Below are 15,607 nucleotides of genomic sequence, written 5' to 3'. Positions count from 1 at the left end.
TGGGTTGTAAAATTGGTAGGTTCAAACTTGTGCAACAACAAAACAAACAAGAAAGGATCGTCGAAACGCAAACACATTATCGCACGCATACACTGTCAAAAAAAAAAAAAAAAAAAAAAAAAAGCGTGTGATAAAAACGACGCCGCATTTGTGGTACGGTAAGCATCACCCAGATTCAGATCCAAAATCGCCAACGCGCACTGGAAAGTGGGGGGATCACCACCACTGCCCCTTCTTGCATTACTCTTCTTCTTCTTCTTCTTCTTCTTCTTCTTCTTCTTCTTCTTCTTCGGCATCTCTCTGATCCTCGCTGCCGACGATAAGCCGATCATCTGTCCAGACAGTCGTTTGGACTTGCAAAGATGGTGAGTGATCTGATGATCTCTTAGATCTACCTCTGAATCTCTTTCAATTCCTTACTTCTCGGAATGAGTGTTGTGTTCCTCATTGCATCAAAATTTTGCACATGCTCCTCCCTGTTGAGATGCGTTTGTTTTTTCTACTATTATGGTTTCTCGCTACGTATTTTGTGTGTTTTCTCTTCAGCACTAACTTAAAAGTTTATGGTTTCTTTTGAATTGTTGACAGCCTCTGAGACTTGAAATCAAGGTAAATGCAGTCCCCTTGGTTTATTCTATGCTCCATTTTACACCTCTTTTTTTTTTATCTCCTGCGGATTGGATTTTGTTTGAGTGACACTCTTTATCTGTTTTCATCAGCGCAAATTTGCTCAAAGATCAGAAAGAGTCAAATCTGTAGATCTCCATCCAACAGAGCCATGGTAAATTTGATCGCATTCTTCATTTTCTTTACATCATTCTTTATCACTTTATACTATAGCTTTAAGGCAACATTAATCCCATATATATATATATATTCGTATAGGATCCTGGCAAGTTTGTATTCCGGAACTGTGTGCATATGGAATTATCAGACACAGGTTAGTATCATCTCTTGCTTTTATCTTACTTGCTAGATAGCTGATTCTTTACTCTGTGCTTCTTCTCTATCTTTTTGTTTACCCAAAATCATCATATGACTTTGCAGACAATGGTTAAATCTTTCGACGTGACTGAATTGCCTGGTATGATATGATAATGATATACACCATCTCCTTGTTTCTGGTTCGTCTTATGCTTGCCCACAGCATTCTGCTTATCTTGAGTCTATGTCATTGCTGTGCAGTTCGCTCAGCTAAGTTCATTGCACGGAAGCAGTGGGTTGTAGCTGGAGCTGATGACATGTTTATTCGTGTCTACAACTACAACACTATGGATAAGATCAAAGTATTTGAGGCTCATGCTGATTACATTAGGTGTGTTGCTGTTCATCCCACCCTTCCCTACGTCTTATCATCATCTGATGATATGCTCATCAAGCTCTGGGACTGGGAAAAGGGTTGGCTTTGCACTCAGATTTTTGAAGGCCATTCCCATTATGTTATGCAAGTCACTTTCAATCCGAAAGATACCAATACTTTTGCTAGTGCATCCCTTGACCGTACCATTAAAGTAAGATTAGTCTCTTGGACTTTTAAAGACACATTTTGTTTGATTCATTTCATGTTCATGAGAAGCTACACAATTTTCCTGTATTTACCTACGCCTTTTCTTATCTAGATTTGGAATCTTGGTTCTCCGGATCCAAATTTTACTTTGGATGCACATATGAAAGGCGTAAACTGTGTAGACTACTTTACTGGTGGGGATAAACCATACCTAATCACTGGATCTGATGATCATACTGCCAAGGTCTGTAATGAGCGCTCTTTGTTTGCTACATATGTGTGCTTGCATGTATCTCCATTTGTATTGTTTGTATCTAGGTTCGTTCAGGGTTTTCTATTGTTCATATATGTCTTCTGCAAGCAGGTATGGGATTACCAAACGAAGAGTTGCGTTCAGACACTTGAAGGTCATACACACAATGTTTCTGCGGTATCTTTCCATCCAGAGCTCCCAATAATTATTACAGGATCTGAGGATGGAACTGTTCGCATATGGCATGCCACCACTTACAGGTAACTGTATGATGTCTTTATTGGAGCTACTATTGATTTGGTCTTTTACAAATTTCCTTCAAATTTTCAAAAATCTTCCTCCAACAATTTTACTTAATACTTGACATCTAGGCTTGAGAATACGTTGAACTATGGCCTTGAGAGGGTTTGGGCTATTGGACACATTAAAGGTTCACGCCGGTAAGTTTCTCAACTTTTACTCAGACAATATTGATTTCCTTCTAAAGGTATATTTATCTTCACATAATTTTTTTTTTTGTGAATTTATTTTTCCTACATAATTTACGAAATGACAATACCTTATCTTTTTCCAGGGTTGTAATCGGTTATGATGAAGGATCCATAATGGTGAAACTTGGCCGTGAAATACCAGTAGCTAGTATGGATAACAGCGGAAAAATTATTTGGGCTAAACACAATGAGATACATACTGTAAACATCAAGAGCGTTGGCACAGATGAGGTATGGGGTTTAAATGATGAATACTTTTTCATTTTTGCTTTTTTTTCTTTTAAAATAAGCTCATGTTTGGCAATGTTTATTATTTGATTCTGAACCTACTTAGATCACTGATGGTGAGAGACTGCCTTTGGCTGTTAAAGAGTTAGGGACCTGCGATCTTTATCCTCAAGTAAGTGGCATCCTTCTGGTTGTATATATTGACACTCCCTTTAGATAATGAAGGAACTATGGTTTCGTTTCTCTAGCTTGTCACTTCTACATTTGTTGAGTATATAGTGGGTATGTAGTGCTAACAGTTTTCTTTAATTTCTGCTGCTAGTTATTTTTATTTTGGGGCAGTTTGATAGATTACTGGTTTTAGTAAGAAATTTTACCTTAATCATTTATTAATTTTGTGACTACCCACTGTCACTTATGTTTTTGTTATTTAACTGTTTTGATTTTCAGAGCTTGAAGCACAACCCTAATGGTAGGTTTGTCGTTGTTTGTGGAGATGGTGAGTATATCATCTACACTGCCTTGGCTTGGCGAAATAGGTCATTTGGCTCTGCGCTGGAATTTGTTTGGTCATCTGATGGGGAGCATGCTGTCAGGGAAAGCTCGACAAAGATCAAGATCTTCAGCAAGAATTTCCAGGTTTGTAATTCCTTTTGGCACGTTTCTTTCCCCACTGATTAACTTTAAATATTTTGCTTTTTGTGTCTGGTTCTGTTATCTGAATTACACTAACCTGTACTGACAGCGCCTTAATAATATGCAGGAAAAGAAGACTGTGAGACCTACTTTCTCAGCAGAGCACATTTTTGGTGGGACATTATTGGCAATGTGCTCAAGTGATTTTATCTGCTTCTATGATTGGGCTGAATGTTGGTTGATTAGGCGAATAGATGTTACTGTCAAAGTAAGTGCTTATATACGGGAGTATGGTTCATAGGTTAAAGTAGCCCTATTAGTTACTTTCTACAAGAGAATGACTAACGGATACGGTTTCGGTAATATTTTTATTGGAGATATACAAAAGAGTTCCTTATCTGGACCTTAAAGCTTAAACGTAAAAGCATAAAGATACTGCTGCTTTCTTGCGACACAATTTCTTATTCAATTCTAACGTTATTGTTTATTGGATGTTTCAGAATCTTTATTGGGCAGACAGTGGTGATCTCGTTGCCATTGCCAGTGAATCATCATTCTACATCCTTAAGTTCAATGTGAGTTTAAAAAAAAAACCTTGGTAGTGAACCAGGACTCTAAAAGAGTTTGCTTAGTTTATTTCCTTGTACTGTTGTTGTTAGATACATGGTTTTATTCAGTTCTTTTTACTGTTTTTTGTAGCGCGACATTGTTTCCTCTTATTTTGATGGGGGTAAACAAATGGATGAGGAAGGCATTGAGGACGCATTTGAGCTTCTCAATGAAACCAATGAACGTGTTCGGACTGGCTTATGGGTTGGAGATTGTTTTATCTATACCAATTCGTCTTGGAGGCTTAACTACTGTGTTGGTGGTGAGGTAGGCTCATTTCTAGGTTTTTGGGAAAAAAAAAGTTTTCTTTTCTTTTCTTTTCTTTCTTTGTAAATGAGATTCAGTATTCCTCTTATATTACAGGTAACAACAATGTATCATCTGGACCGTCCTATGTACTTGTTGGGTTATCTCGCTAATCAAAGCCGGGTTTATTTGATTGACAAAGAGTTCAAGTACGCAGATGTTTTACTGTTATTATTCCCAACAATGTGTTGTAACTTTCTGACATCTGTGTCCTCTTTATTGTTTACAGCGTTATTGGTTACACTTTACTTTTAAGTTTGATCGAGTACAAGACACTTGTGATGCGTGGAGATTTGGAACAGGCTAATGAAATCTTACCTTCAATTCCTAAGGAGCATCATAATAGGTATGAGAGTGTGTTTTCCCTCGCAAACTGGTTATAGCTGGATTATGATGTTAGTGAATGCATCCAAAGGTCAATACTGGTTATAATGTTTTTCTAAATTCACGCATTCCTAATTTTCTGATTTTCAACTTCAAAAACCTGCTCCTGTTGTCAGCGTGGCTCACTTTCTGGAATCACGTGGTATGATAGAAGATGCTCTAGAAGTAGCTACTGACCCTGATTACAGATTTGAGTTGGCGATACAGCTCGGTAGATTGGCAGTCGCGAAGGTTAATTTTTACCATTTGAGAGGCTTTATTTCCATGACTCGCTGTTGTTACTCAATTCTTATAATTTGACAGGACATTGCTGTAGAGGCACAAAATGAGTCCAAATGGAAGCAGCTTGGAGAATTAGCTATGTCCACTGGGAAGGTGACTGTTTTTTAGCTGCAATTAGTGTTCTAGGATTCTTACAAAGGTAGAAGCTAATATGTAATTTTCTTTCGTTTTCCTTCCTATGCTTGGATTACTTAGTTGGATATGGCTGAGGAATGCATGAGGCATGCTATGGATTTGAGTGGCCTGTTGTTGCTTTATTCTTCACTGGGAGATGCAGATGGATTGATGAAACTGGCAGCACTTGCTAAAGAGCAAGGAAAGAACAACGTCGCTTTTCTTTGCTTGTTCATGTTGGGTCATGTAGAAGATTGCCTGCATCTGTTGGTGGAAAGGTACATTGTTACTGTTTTCTACATTGGGATTTACTACTGTTGTATACATTGGGAACATATATTCCTGCAATTTGTTGTGTCTATGCTGATATTTATCTGGTTACAGTAATCGGATACCTGAAGCCGCTCTGATTGCACGATCGTACCTTCCGAGCAAGGTCTCTGAAATAGTGGCATTGTGGAGAAACGATTTGACCAAGGTTAGTGGTAGACACTTTCGATGCACTTTCTGACTGAATTTAAAACCTTGCCTTTTTGATCCTCTTTCAATCTGGATATAGATAAGTCCAAAGGCTGCTGAATCTCTGGCTGATCCTGAAGAGTATCCCAATCTCTTTGAAGACTGGCAAGTCACCCTGTCCCTTGAAAATAGAGCTGCAGAGACAAGGTATCTTCCAAACATTTTTGCCGACGTCACTAGCTTGTTCTTAAAAACAGTGCTTATGAGAAAGCCTTTTATTTTAGTTGTGGCACTTACTTATTTAGAGTTTTTACTTATAATTTGAATTGATACCCCATATAAACATAACTCCATAAAAAGCTCCAGTGTTGATTTCATTACCTCGCCAAGTTGAATTTTGTCAGGATCCTCAAAAAGTAATTTATTTTGTGTTGACTTATCATCTTTCAGGGGCGTCCATCCTCCTGCTGGGCAGTACTGTAGTCATGCAGACAGAGATCGTACAACTTTGGTGGAAGCTTTTAGAATAATGCAAATAGAGGAAGAGGGGCGACTAGAGCAAGGGGATGTTCTCAACGAGGTGTGCATAATTTACATTACATGCCATTGAAGGGGATTGTCTTTTACCCAATATGTCCAATCCAATTGCTAGATTTCGAGGTTTCTTGGCCATAATCGACAATGGTAGGATCATTAGAATTTACAGTTGCCGCTTCATATGTTTTCGACTGCCATTTTTTGAATAGGTTGGGGAAGATGGGGAAGAGAGGGACGAGGGGGAAGAGGAAGAGGGAGAAGAAAAGGAGGAGGAGGATCATCAGGAAGAGAGTAGTGATGGGAGGCAACAGAATGTGGAAGAAGAGGCTGTTGTGGGGGACGCTGACTCTACGGATGGGGCTGTGCTAGTAAATGGGAACGAGTCTGAAGAACAGTGGGGTAAGATTAGTGAAGGAACCCCATCAGCCTTACTATAGTTATTTGTGGTTTATTAAGTGACTGTAAGATGCTGTTGCACCAAAGCATCTTGTTAATTCTATTCTTAGGTCGTTTGGTTCCTTGCATATGCATGCAAACATGACATGTATATATCATAGGGCTCCTGATTGCATCTGTCTCCCGTCTTCTTTTTACTGATCATCTTGTTTTTGATGTTGAATGTGTTAAATTAGTGCTTATTAGTTAGTTCCATTTACTTTGTATCAATCTGTGCTGCGGATTGATAAAAAAAAACTTTGTTTGTTGTACAGTTCTGACACCGCCACAGGAGTAGGGTTGGGGAAGACATACATATATTCATGGCTTTGAAACTTGGTACATTCAACAGAGAAATGAGGCAGCACAGAGAGAGAGAGAGAGAGGTAGAGATTAGTTACCATTGTTAAAAAAGGATCTATTATCTGCTTCCGCATTGTGCTCTTTTAATACAGATAAAACATTGGTAAAATGGGTTTTGGGACTCTTATTTTATAGCCTTAACTGAGAGATTTCAGCAGTAGAAGAATATTTTTGCCAACTGAAATGATTCCCCATATGATTCAAAAAAATCTTATTATCAGGTCAAAAGTTTTGATCTTATATTGCAAAGCTCACGAACATATCATGGCGGGAACAAAAAACTGAAATGGAAAACATATAACGTGAAAAAACTTAGAAGAAACCAATGAATCCAACAGTTAACTGATTAGAAAAAATTGAGTGTTAGATAGTAAAACATGAGAAGCAAAAAAATAGTCCAGTTTGATATCCAAGTTGTCGACCATTGATAAGTTTCAGCTAATTTGTATTATCCATTACCAATATTATGAGATTTGAGAAGGAAACAAAACCTAATCCGTAAGGTTGTCATAACCTTATTTGACTTGGATATTCCGAAAATTTGAAAGAGAAGACATACATACTTGGATGCATAACAACAAATTAACAAAGTTGAAAAAAGAAAAAAGAAAAAAGCCTGCGCTGCGGAAGGAAACGGAAGGAGTCTACAAGCTTGTACTTGTAACCAACACACACAAACTAAAAAAAAAAAAAAAAAGGGGGAGTTTTCTCTACTCTTTTATATATATCTCTATCTCTCTCTTCTGCAGATCTCATGAAACGCTGATTGCTTGATTGGGCTCTCCTCGCTCTTTGATAGATATCATATATATATATCTGGCTTTGTGGACCTAGTAGTGGTGCGTGCGTGCGTGGTTTCGTCAATTCTTAGGGTGGCTCGTCTATCTCCACCTTCCCTAATTCTTTGATTTTGTATGTATCGCGCTTCCTTTTCCACTGATTTCTCTCCTCATTTTCTTCCTCTAGGGTTTTCGGTTTGCCTCTCCAATTGTAACAGTCTCTTCACTTATGGCCCCTGAAGATCCCGACTATGAGAGTGATCCCGAGGAATTGAACCGCTCCTTGGCTACACGTAGGAGAGTAGCTAGCGACGATGAGGATGATGCCCTCAATCACAACCTGGTCGCTAATCCTACTGATTCCGATCTTTCCGATGATCAACAGAGTGCTTTTCTCGACTCTGATCATGACCTCGTCGATGGCGAGGATGATAGTTCTGAGGCTGATTTTGCTCAACTTGATGACGATGTTGAATTCGTTCCCGATCATGACAATACACTTGCGGCCGCCGACGGGACCGAGGACTCCGCAGTCTCCGCCACTGATCTTGTTGATGGACTGGAACAAAAGAAGAAGGAGCCTTTCGCAGTGCCTACTGCTGGAGCCTTTTATATGCATGATGACAGATTTCAGGAATTGGATGCCGCCTCTAACAGGTATACTATCTATCTATCTTCTTTTCTTTTATTTGCTATCAGATCAGATGGCTCCAAGGTTTGTTTGTGGTAGGGTTTTTGTCCAATGTTCAACTTCCATCATGCTAATGTATCTATGGATTTACCAATATGTTACGTTGCAATTCAAATTGATTGAAACAACTCCTGTTGGTTTGATAGGCGAATGCGTGGTGGCAGGAGGCTCTGGCAATCTAGAGATGAAAGTAAGTGGGGACATGACAAATACGAGGAACTCAATACACAGGAAAAGCAATTTGATGTACTTTTCTTAGTTCCTCTCCCTCTCTTTCCCATCTGCATTTGTATTTTTCACATGTTTCCTCTTGCCCTGTTTATACATTCGCCACCTCTCTTGTTTATTTCCTTTTTATATAAAAGCTGATTGATTTAATTTTGTGGACATAGCGGAGGACTTCGAGAGGCCGAGTCAGAGGTCGTGGTCAGGGTAGGGGTCAGGAGCGTGGATATTCTCGAGGGACCAATTCTAAACCATTTACTGGCACTGGCAATGGACACCAAAACCAGTTTCCTAAGGCTGTCACTAGGGGGAGAGGGCCCAGAAGATATGAGGTTGCATTGAAAAATGGCAATCAAGCACCTTCTGTGGAAACCAAACAGTGAGCCCTTTTTTTCTTTTTGTTTCCTCTCTAGCCGAACACATGGACCCCTTTCTCTAACTATAGTGTCTCGTCTACTGAATCTTTAGGTCCCAAAATTCTTTTGTGAAAGTGTCGCATGCCAATTCAGGGCGTCCACCAACAGAAACACCTAGCTTAGAGACTGAAGCCATCCAAGCCAAAAAAAATGTATTAGCTTCAAGTTTAAATTCAGCTTCTCCTCCATTTTATCCTTCAGGATCTTCCAGTAACTTGGCACAAAAAGATTTACAAATTGGCATTGGTGGACTGCACATTAATCAAAACCCTACTCCATCTGGAAAGAAGTTTGGGAATACAAAATCCAGCTCTTCGTGGGTACGCACCGCTCAACCTTCTCAGACTACAATTCATGGTAGAGAGGCACCTCCTCCTGGGAAAATGCTTTACCAGCAATCTCCTAATCAAGGTGACAAAGTTTCTTCGCTGATGCACATCCAGGGAATGCCAAAAGGCAATGACCAAAGCTATACTCAACCTCCTGGTCAGGCTTTTGATCAACACTCTGCTGTTAACAGTTTGCTGCCTTCTTCTCCACCGAAAACCGGCTCATCAAAAAACCAGTATATTTCTGGTGGAATAGAGTCAGCCGCAGAAACAGGTGCTTTGGTTGCCAAGGGAAAAGGGTCACTCCAGCCTAGTGGAAGAGGATCTTTTATGTATGGAGGGACACAGTTTATGGGGACTGTCGGGACCATGGCAGCTGGTCATGGCAATTCAAATTTTCCTGCATTTCTACCTGGTATGTTATTCTTGAATATCACTGTTCATTTTACATTATAATGGTTGAAAGACATCTTTCGGAATCAATTCATGCATGCTAATGAAATAGAAAGCTATATATGCTGAGCTGCTTGGTCTGGTTGCCCAGGTCTAGGCTGCTTGAGATCAGCGCCTTCTGTATGTACTGGTGCCAATATCCTTGCCTGACTAGTTTAAACTTTTATGTTTATGTGTTGTCTTGTTCATTTTCATGTTCAGTTATGCAATTTGGTGGTCAGCACGGTGGGGTTCCTACCTTTGGAATGGCTCTTCCAGGATATGTCCAACCAGAACATGGTACCGGAAATCCTGAGATGACATGGTATGCACTGCAGTCCTTCCTTTTTGCTGTATATGTATATGGATGTTAGTCTTGAGTTTCCACAGCTTTACTTGTTTTGGAGTTGTATATTCGGTGCGTTCTATCTTAGTTGACTTACTGTATGCTTTTATGATTTGAGAGGGCTTACATCTAATTAGTCTATTGCTGGCCCAAACAGAACCAGAACTATTGCTTTGGCTAGTCTGCTGTTTGTTGTTTGTTTGATTTCCCTAGCACTCTATCTATAGTAGTTCCTGATTACTGCTATCATTTGCTTATATGATTGACAGGCTGCCAATTTTGCCTGGCCCCGGAGCACTAGGAGGTTCGTATTGTCCACCTTATGCTGCCATTGATGGTTCTTACCAAGCACACAAACCGATGTTACCTTCCTCTGCGGGATCCTCCAGGTTTATAAAATAGTTCTCTTCATTTTCTCAGTATGGTCTTTTGTGTGGACTCTTAGCTTTACCCGGCATGAAGAGTAGTATGGGAATGTAACTTTAACTAAAGCAACCGTATGTGATTGATTTCTGTGATTTTATTCCCACTGAAAAATGCTTGTTACCCATTAGATTTACATGTCTGAATTGTTTTGCTAAGTAGCGTAACATCTATGTACACCCAGAAACATGTAGCATTCATTAACTTCTTGGTTGGGCACTCCTGAAACCATGTCAATTTACAATGATTATGACTTTCCAGTAAAGCATTTAATTTGTGGCTAACTTACCCAAGTACCATATTTTTTGGCAGCCAAGAGAACAGTTCTAATAACCCTAATGATGAAGAACCCATGGAGAGACCTGGTAAGTTGTTTCCTTGCCAATTTGGGCTGAGACCAGTGCTTTGACAGCAGCTGTTTGCGGTATATTGTTTAGTAGGGGGAAGCTACTATAGTTAGTTTTATGAGGAAATATGGAAGATTGGTTTCTCTGATGTGATTGGTAACTAGAGAAAAGAATATGTTGGATATGGTTTCTCAAGTACTGTTAATTTTCAGTTGACCTTAACATGGAACCACCTGGAATTAGGATGGGGAAAGTATTTAGAGGAGTAGTTTGGGTAGCATATATATTGTGAAAAAGAAATGTGAATCCCCATACGTAAGTATTGGCATAGTAACATGCACATGTTGACGAGGGATGCAGATACTCGGAGATGAGCTTTAGCAAGTGAGAAGAGTGGAAAGGAAGTTCCTCTTGTTTGAATAAGTGGAAAAAGGAGGTGAGAGAGAAAGCTCCTTTGTTGCAGGCCCCTGGTGCTTCTCCAAGCTGCTTTACGGAGCACTTTGGGCTGCTATTGTTGCCTTATTTTTTTTATTAAATTAGGTACGCAATATATAAGTTACGGCTACCACTAATTCAAGAGAGTTGAAGTAATTATAAGTTACTGATTTGGACTTTGTTTGTTGCTTTCAGGAGGGTTGTTGTGCAAAGAGTTTCTGTGATGGCTTGAGCTGTGGGCTTTTCTTTCCATCTGTAATTTATTCTTTTTTGTCCTCCGTTGGTTCCTTTTTTTTCTTTTTTCTTATAAAAGATATTTGTAATGTTGTTGATATGTGTTATGTTTTTGTTTTGGTATTTCAACTTTATCAAGCAAGAAGATATGGTGCCCTATTTTTGAGTTTGGTTGATGATGATGATATTTTAGTTAGCTATCTCTCTTCGACTTGCGAGGGATATAGATTGTTATCACCTATTATAAACAAATAAAAATGCGATGACGGCTCTCTTAGGAATGAGTATTGATTTATTGATTGTTACTACCATAGTTAAAAACTCAAATTTGCAAGCTCAGCTTTGAGCTTTCTGCTTGCAGCTCACCTGGCATAACAAATAAAACAAAGTCTGTACACTGTAAGGGAATTTTTTTTTTTTTTTTTTTTTACTTCCCCTGACCCTAAAATGAAAGAAATCGATGAGAAATAATTTAGTACGATTTAGAGGAGAAGAAGACAAGGAGAGGAAGGAGGATGATCGGTAATAGCGTCTACTCACCGTCGGATCAGTCTCTGTCGTCGCCCAACCCTAATCTCTGCATCACGGTCGGTTCGGTGGTTACTTTCTCTTCTCTACTACGAGTATTTTTTTTATTTATTTATTGAGGCGTTTTCAATTTTGGGGTTTCCGATTCTGTTGTAAAATTATGAGTTTTATGTGATCTTAGATGGAAGAGGAGCAGATGGTTGTCGAAGGAGAAGAAGAAGAAGAAGAAGAGCTTCCGCTTCCAATCGACGACCCTGCTGATCTCGGTATTGACCTTGAAGACGAGTGTGATGGATTGCTTCAGATTGAAACTGGAATCGATGATGCTCCCATTGCTCACAGTGCTCCTGCTCCTGGGATGGAATTCGAGTCGTACGATGATGCTTACAGTTACTACAACTCGTACGCTCGGGAGCTCGGTTTTGCTATCCGTGTCAAATCTTCCTGGACTAAGCGCAACAGCAAGGAGAAACGTGGCGCTGTCTTGTGCTGCAACTGCGAAGGTTTCAAGATGGTTAAAGAAGCCAACGCCGCCACCTCCCGTCGTAAGGAGACCAGAACTGGTTGCCAGGCTATGATTCGCCTCAGATTGATTGATTTTGATCGCTGGAAAGTTGATCAGGTCAAACTCGACCACAACCACTCCTTTGATCCTGAAAGAGCCCACAATTCCAAGTCTCACAAGACGACCAAGTCCTCCTCTGCCTCTGCCAACACTAAACCTCCTCTCCATGTCCAAGTCCGGACTATCAATCTGTATCGAGCCCTTGCCGTTCCTCATGGGACTTCTTGTTCTTCTTCTTCTTCAACCTCCCCCGGGGGGGATCACTCCCTCTCTTCAAGGCCTTTGCTTCCCCCTGGAGGTTTTAGCTTCTTGCAGGATTTCTTCTTCCGGATTCAGCTTACCAGCCCCAACTTTCTTTACCTCATGGATCTTACCGATGACGGCTCTCTTAGGAATGTCTTCTGGATTGACCTTCGTGCTAGGGCTGCATACTCTCACTTTGGCGACGTTGTTTTGTTTGACACCACTTGTCTATCAAACTCCTACCAGCTTCCCCTTGTGTCTTTCGTTGGAATCGACCACCATGGAGATTCCATCTTGCTCGGCTGTGCTTTGCTTGCTCACCAGACCTTTGAGACCTACCTCTGGCTCTTCAGAGCCTGGCTAACTTGCATGCTAGGCCGTCCCCCACAGACCTTCATCACTCAACAGTGCAAGGCAATGCGTGCTGCAGTCTCTGAAGTTTTCCCAAGGGCTCATCATCGTCTTAGCTTGACCCACGTCTTGCACAACATCTTCCAGAGCGTTGTCCAGCTACAAGACTCTGAGTTGTTCCGTATGGCACTGAACAGAGTGGTCTACGGTTGTCTCAAGGTCGAAGAATTTGGAACAGCTTGGGAAGAGATGATCATTCGGTTTGGGCTGACTAATCACGAGACCATCCACCACGTGTTTCAAGATCGAGAACTATGGGCTCCAGTTTACCTCAAGGATACATTTTTGGCCGGGGCGCTGACTTTTCGATTGGGAGATGTGGCAGCCCCATTCATCTTTAGTGGCTACGTTCATGAGCACACATCCCTGAGAGAATTCCTTGAAGGGTACCAATCTTTTCTGGATAAGAAGTACACAAGACAAGCCTTGTGCGATTCAGAGTCCTCCAAGTTTATCCCCGAGCTCAAGACTACGCACCCCTACGAGTCTCAGATGGCAAAGGTCTTCACAGTGGAGATATTTAGAAGGTTCCAAGACGAGGTCTCGGCAATGACTTCATGTTTTGGATTAACGCAAGTCCACTCAAACGGCTCGGCCTCCTCGTACGTGGTGAAAGAGAGGGAAGGAGAGAAAGTGAGAGACTTTGAGGTCATCCACGAGACAAGTGCAGAAGGACAAGTATGTTGCTTCTGTGTCTGTGGTGGTTTCAGCTTCAATGGGTACCAATGCAGACACGTCCTCCTCCTACTCAGCCACAACGGGTTGCAGGAAGTTCCGCCTCAGTATATACTGCAACGGTGGCGCAAGGACGTGAAGCGTCTCTATGTGGCGGATTTTGGGTCAGGTTGTGTGGACATAATGAATCAGGATCAGTGGTATGAGCATTTGCACAGAAGAGCGATGCAGGTTGTTGAACAAGGAATGAGATCGAAAGAGCATTGCAGAGTTGCCTGGGAAGCATTTAGAGAGTGTGCGAATAGGGTTCAATTTGTGACTGAGAAGCCTTCTTAGATACTTACCACTGTCTTGGTTCGCGCTGATTAGAATCTATAATCATATTGATCTAATAATTAGAGTTAGAGCAAATCTTCTTGTCATAGAGAGACCCCAATGATATCAAATTGTAGCGGTTATTTCACAGGTCCTTGACATTTTATTAAACTCTGTGACTCCCTAGTTGGACCAGCAACGGAGTATTCCCTCATCTCCTCTTTGTGTCTGTAACGTCAGTTTGTAGATCTGAGCTCTTCCCCTCTGGTGGTTCATTTGGTGCTTTTACACCTTAGTTGTGTCCTCTGGTGGCACTTCCCTTACTGCAGTTTGCAGGTTCTATTCTGGTCATGTACCGGCTCCCATTTCGACCAGGTTTAATCTCTTTCCCTTCAATCTATGTGATTTGTCGGTTGGAGAATAGAATCTTTAGCCTAATTCGATGGACTTGTGTTCCTATTCTGGTCACATTTGCCTTAATGAATGCAATGGTAGTTTTCAAGGCTTCCTTGGTTACTTTACCTTGGTTGTGTTTTGGCATATTATGTCATGGTTACTCCTTTGTGGCTCTGAAGCTCCCCTATTCGACGGCTCTGTCCCGTCACTATGCCACATTCGCATCGCTGGCGGAAGTACGTGGCTTGAAGACCCCCTTGGGAGCAAATGATGGTGCCGAAATCGTTTTTCTTAACAGTTGTCTTGGTTTGGTTGCTTCTTGGGTTGAGCATGTTAGCTCCCCTCTATCCTTATGTCTCCCCTTGAGTTATGGGTTTTGCTTTTGTATCCTCTCCATGTCGAGGCGAAACTTGATTAAGTTGAATGAAGATTCACAGTTTGTCCAAATAAATAAATAAACTCTGTGTACGATGAAATGCTATAATTTACTGATTTCACAAGATAAGGAAGCCTTTTTTTTTGGTAAGCACAAGATAAGGAAGCCTAGCGTACAAAAATATATACATTAAAGGAGTAAAAGGTATTTGCCAAAAAAAATAAAAAAAAATAAACTCCTTCTCCATTTATGTGGGCCGATAGTTATATGAAAACTATACTCCTTGTGGTCCAATGGGCAGTATAAAAATGTCAGCCCAAACGTGGTTTCTCGAACTGTGAAATTCAAGTCTCTTATTATCCACTAGCACAATGAGCGTGTCGACGCCACCTCCCCAGAATCCGTGGACTAAAACATACGGAAATTGCTGTTTTTTGTCAAATTTAAAAACTGGGCGCGTGAGAGTCATGTTTCGTTTTAGGAAAAAAAAGTAGCAGGCTTTTAGACTAAAAACATCAGGTATGTTTGGGCCTTTGGGCTTATTAGTCCATTACTTTTTTTTATGACATTTGCTTTTTTTTTTAATTAGAAATCAAGGAGACAAAGGAATAAAATAATACTCTCTCCCTTTCATAATATAAGATGTTTTAGAGGTTTTTGCTTGTTTTATAATATAAGATATTTTCAATTTTTGAGGTAACTTTTAGACTACTTTTATATTTTCTTATTATTTATTTTATGCAATCTTGTTTTTGATTGGTTAAACTTTTTAAAAGTATATGTTTCTTACCTGCTTTGGCTCAAAAATATTATATTTTGAAATTGACTGAGTATAAG

At 40.4% G+C, this 15,607-nt stretch overlaps 3 protein-coding genes across 16 annotated transcripts; all 3 read left to right on the top strand.

The window, feature by feature from the left end:
• The first annotated feature begins 44 nt into the window (after window positions 1-44).
• LOC109124580 (coatomer subunit beta'-1) lies at window positions 45-6,782 on the top strand. Its single transcript, XM_010474701.3, has 25 exons — window positions 45-365; window positions 589-609; window positions 720-781; window positions 886-940; window positions 1,048-1,084; window positions 1,186-1,511; window positions 1,620-1,751; window positions 1,872-2,020; window positions 2,132-2,200; window positions 2,335-2,482; window positions 2,586-2,651; window positions 2,930-3,118; window positions 3,243-3,383; window positions 3,616-3,690; window positions 3,815-3,991; window positions 4,088-4,179; window positions 4,260-4,376; window positions 4,531-4,645; window positions 4,718-4,789; window positions 4,892-5,088; window positions 5,195-5,288; window positions 5,370-5,476; window positions 5,720-5,849; window positions 6,016-6,205; window positions 6,517-6,782. The coding sequence occupies exons 1-25, from the start codon at window positions 363-365 to the stop codon at window positions 6,537-6,539; spliced, it is 2,787 nt and encodes a 928-aa protein (XP_010473003.2). The 5' UTR covers window positions 45-362; the 3' UTR covers window positions 6,540-6,782.
• Window positions 6,783-7,084: 302 nt separating this feature from the next.
• Window positions 7,085-11,420, top strand: LOC104752533 (protein MLN51 homolog). 6 transcript variants are annotated; one of them, XM_087490803.1, is made up of 11 exons: window positions 7,098-7,476; window positions 7,571-8,040; window positions 8,221-8,320; window positions 8,467-8,678; window positions 8,768-9,035; window positions 9,159-9,459; window positions 9,699-9,801; window positions 10,092-10,211; window positions 10,558-10,610; window positions 10,953-11,132; window positions 11,223-11,420. In XM_087490803.1, the coding sequence occupies exons 2-10, from the start codon at window positions 7,613-7,615 to the stop codon at window positions 10,964-10,966; spliced, it is 1,599 nt and encodes a 532-aa protein (XP_087346929.1). In that variant the 5' UTR covers window positions 7,098-7,476; window positions 7,571-7,612; the 3' UTR covers window positions 10,967-11,132; window positions 11,223-11,420. The 6 variants fall into 6 exon arrangements, with proteins under 6 accessions (XP_010473002.2, XP_087346929.1, XP_087346931.1 ...); XM_087490805.1 differs by having other exon boundaries at window positions 8,768-9,126; window positions 9,236-9,459; XM_087490804.1 differs by having other exon boundaries at window positions 7,181-7,443.
• A 5-nt stretch (window positions 11,421-11,425) lies between these two features.
• LOC104752532 (protein FAR1-RELATED SEQUENCE 8-like) lies at window positions 11,426-14,853 on the top strand. 9 transcript variants are annotated; one of them, XR_015584072.1, is made up of 3 exons: window positions 11,426-11,848; window positions 11,971-14,373; window positions 14,574-14,853. XR_015584072.1 is itself a non-coding variant. In XM_087490799.1 (2 exons), exons 1-2 carry the CDS (start codon window positions 11,777-11,779, stop codon window positions 14,017-14,019), a joined length of 2,121 nt encoding a protein of 706 aa, XP_087346925.1. In that variant the 5' UTR covers window positions 11,497-11,776; the 3' UTR covers window positions 14,020-14,853. The 9 variants fall into 9 exon arrangements, 3 of the variants coding, with proteins under 3 accessions (XP_087346925.1, XP_087346922.1, XP_087346923.1); XR_015584071.1 differs by having other exon boundaries at window positions 14,494-14,853; XR_015584068.1 differs by having other exon boundaries at window positions 11,498-11,860.
• Window positions 14,854-15,607: the final 754 nt, after the last annotated feature.

The sequence above is a fragment of the Camelina sativa genome, chromosome 16 (genome assembly GCF_030686135.1).
Source record: "Camelina sativa cultivar CO46 ecotype springtype chromosome 16, ASM3068613v1".
NCBI classification, from domain to species: Eukaryota; Viridiplantae; Streptophyta; class Magnoliopsida; order Brassicales; family Brassicaceae; genus Camelina; species Camelina sativa.
The sequence above is the reverse complement of the archived record's forward strand: the minus strand, read 5'-3'. Positions and strand labels throughout refer to the sequence as shown.

What these genes read in the sequence shown, in the direction of transcription:
- LOC104752532 (XM_087490796.1), top strand. Translation starts at nt 11,777, where the DNA reads ATGATCGGTAATAGCGTCTACTCACCGTCGGATCAGTCTCTGTCGTCG. An exon ending in GCATCACGGTCGGTTCGGTG is followed by an intron (nt 11,861 to 11,970) that starts GTTACTTTCTCT and finishes ATGTGATCTTAG; the next exon opens with ATGGAAGAGGAGCAGATGGT.
- LOC104752533 (XM_010474700.3), top strand. Translation starts at nt 7,613, where the DNA reads ATGGCCCCTGAAGATCCCGACTATGAGAGTGATCCCGAGGAATTGAAC. An exon ending in CACAGGAAAAGCAATTTGAT is followed by an intron (nt 8,321 to 8,466) that starts GTACTTTTCTTA and finishes TTGTGGACATAG; the next exon opens with CGGAGGACTTCGAGAGGCCG. An exon ending in GGAAATCCTGAGATGACATG is followed by an intron (nt 9,802 to 10,091) that starts GTATGCACTGCA and finishes TATGATTGACAG; the next exon opens with GCTGCCAATTTTGCCTGGCC.
- LOC109124580 (XM_010474701.3), top strand. An exon ending in GAATAGATGTTACTGTCAAA is followed by an intron (nt 3,384 to 3,615) that starts GTAAGTGCTTAT and finishes TGGATGTTTCAG; the next exon opens with AATCTTTATTGGGCAGACAG. An exon ending in ACTACTGTGTTGGTGGTGAG is followed by an intron (nt 3,992 to 4,087) that starts GTAGGCTCATTT and finishes CTTATATTACAG; the next exon opens with GTAACAACAATGTATCATCT.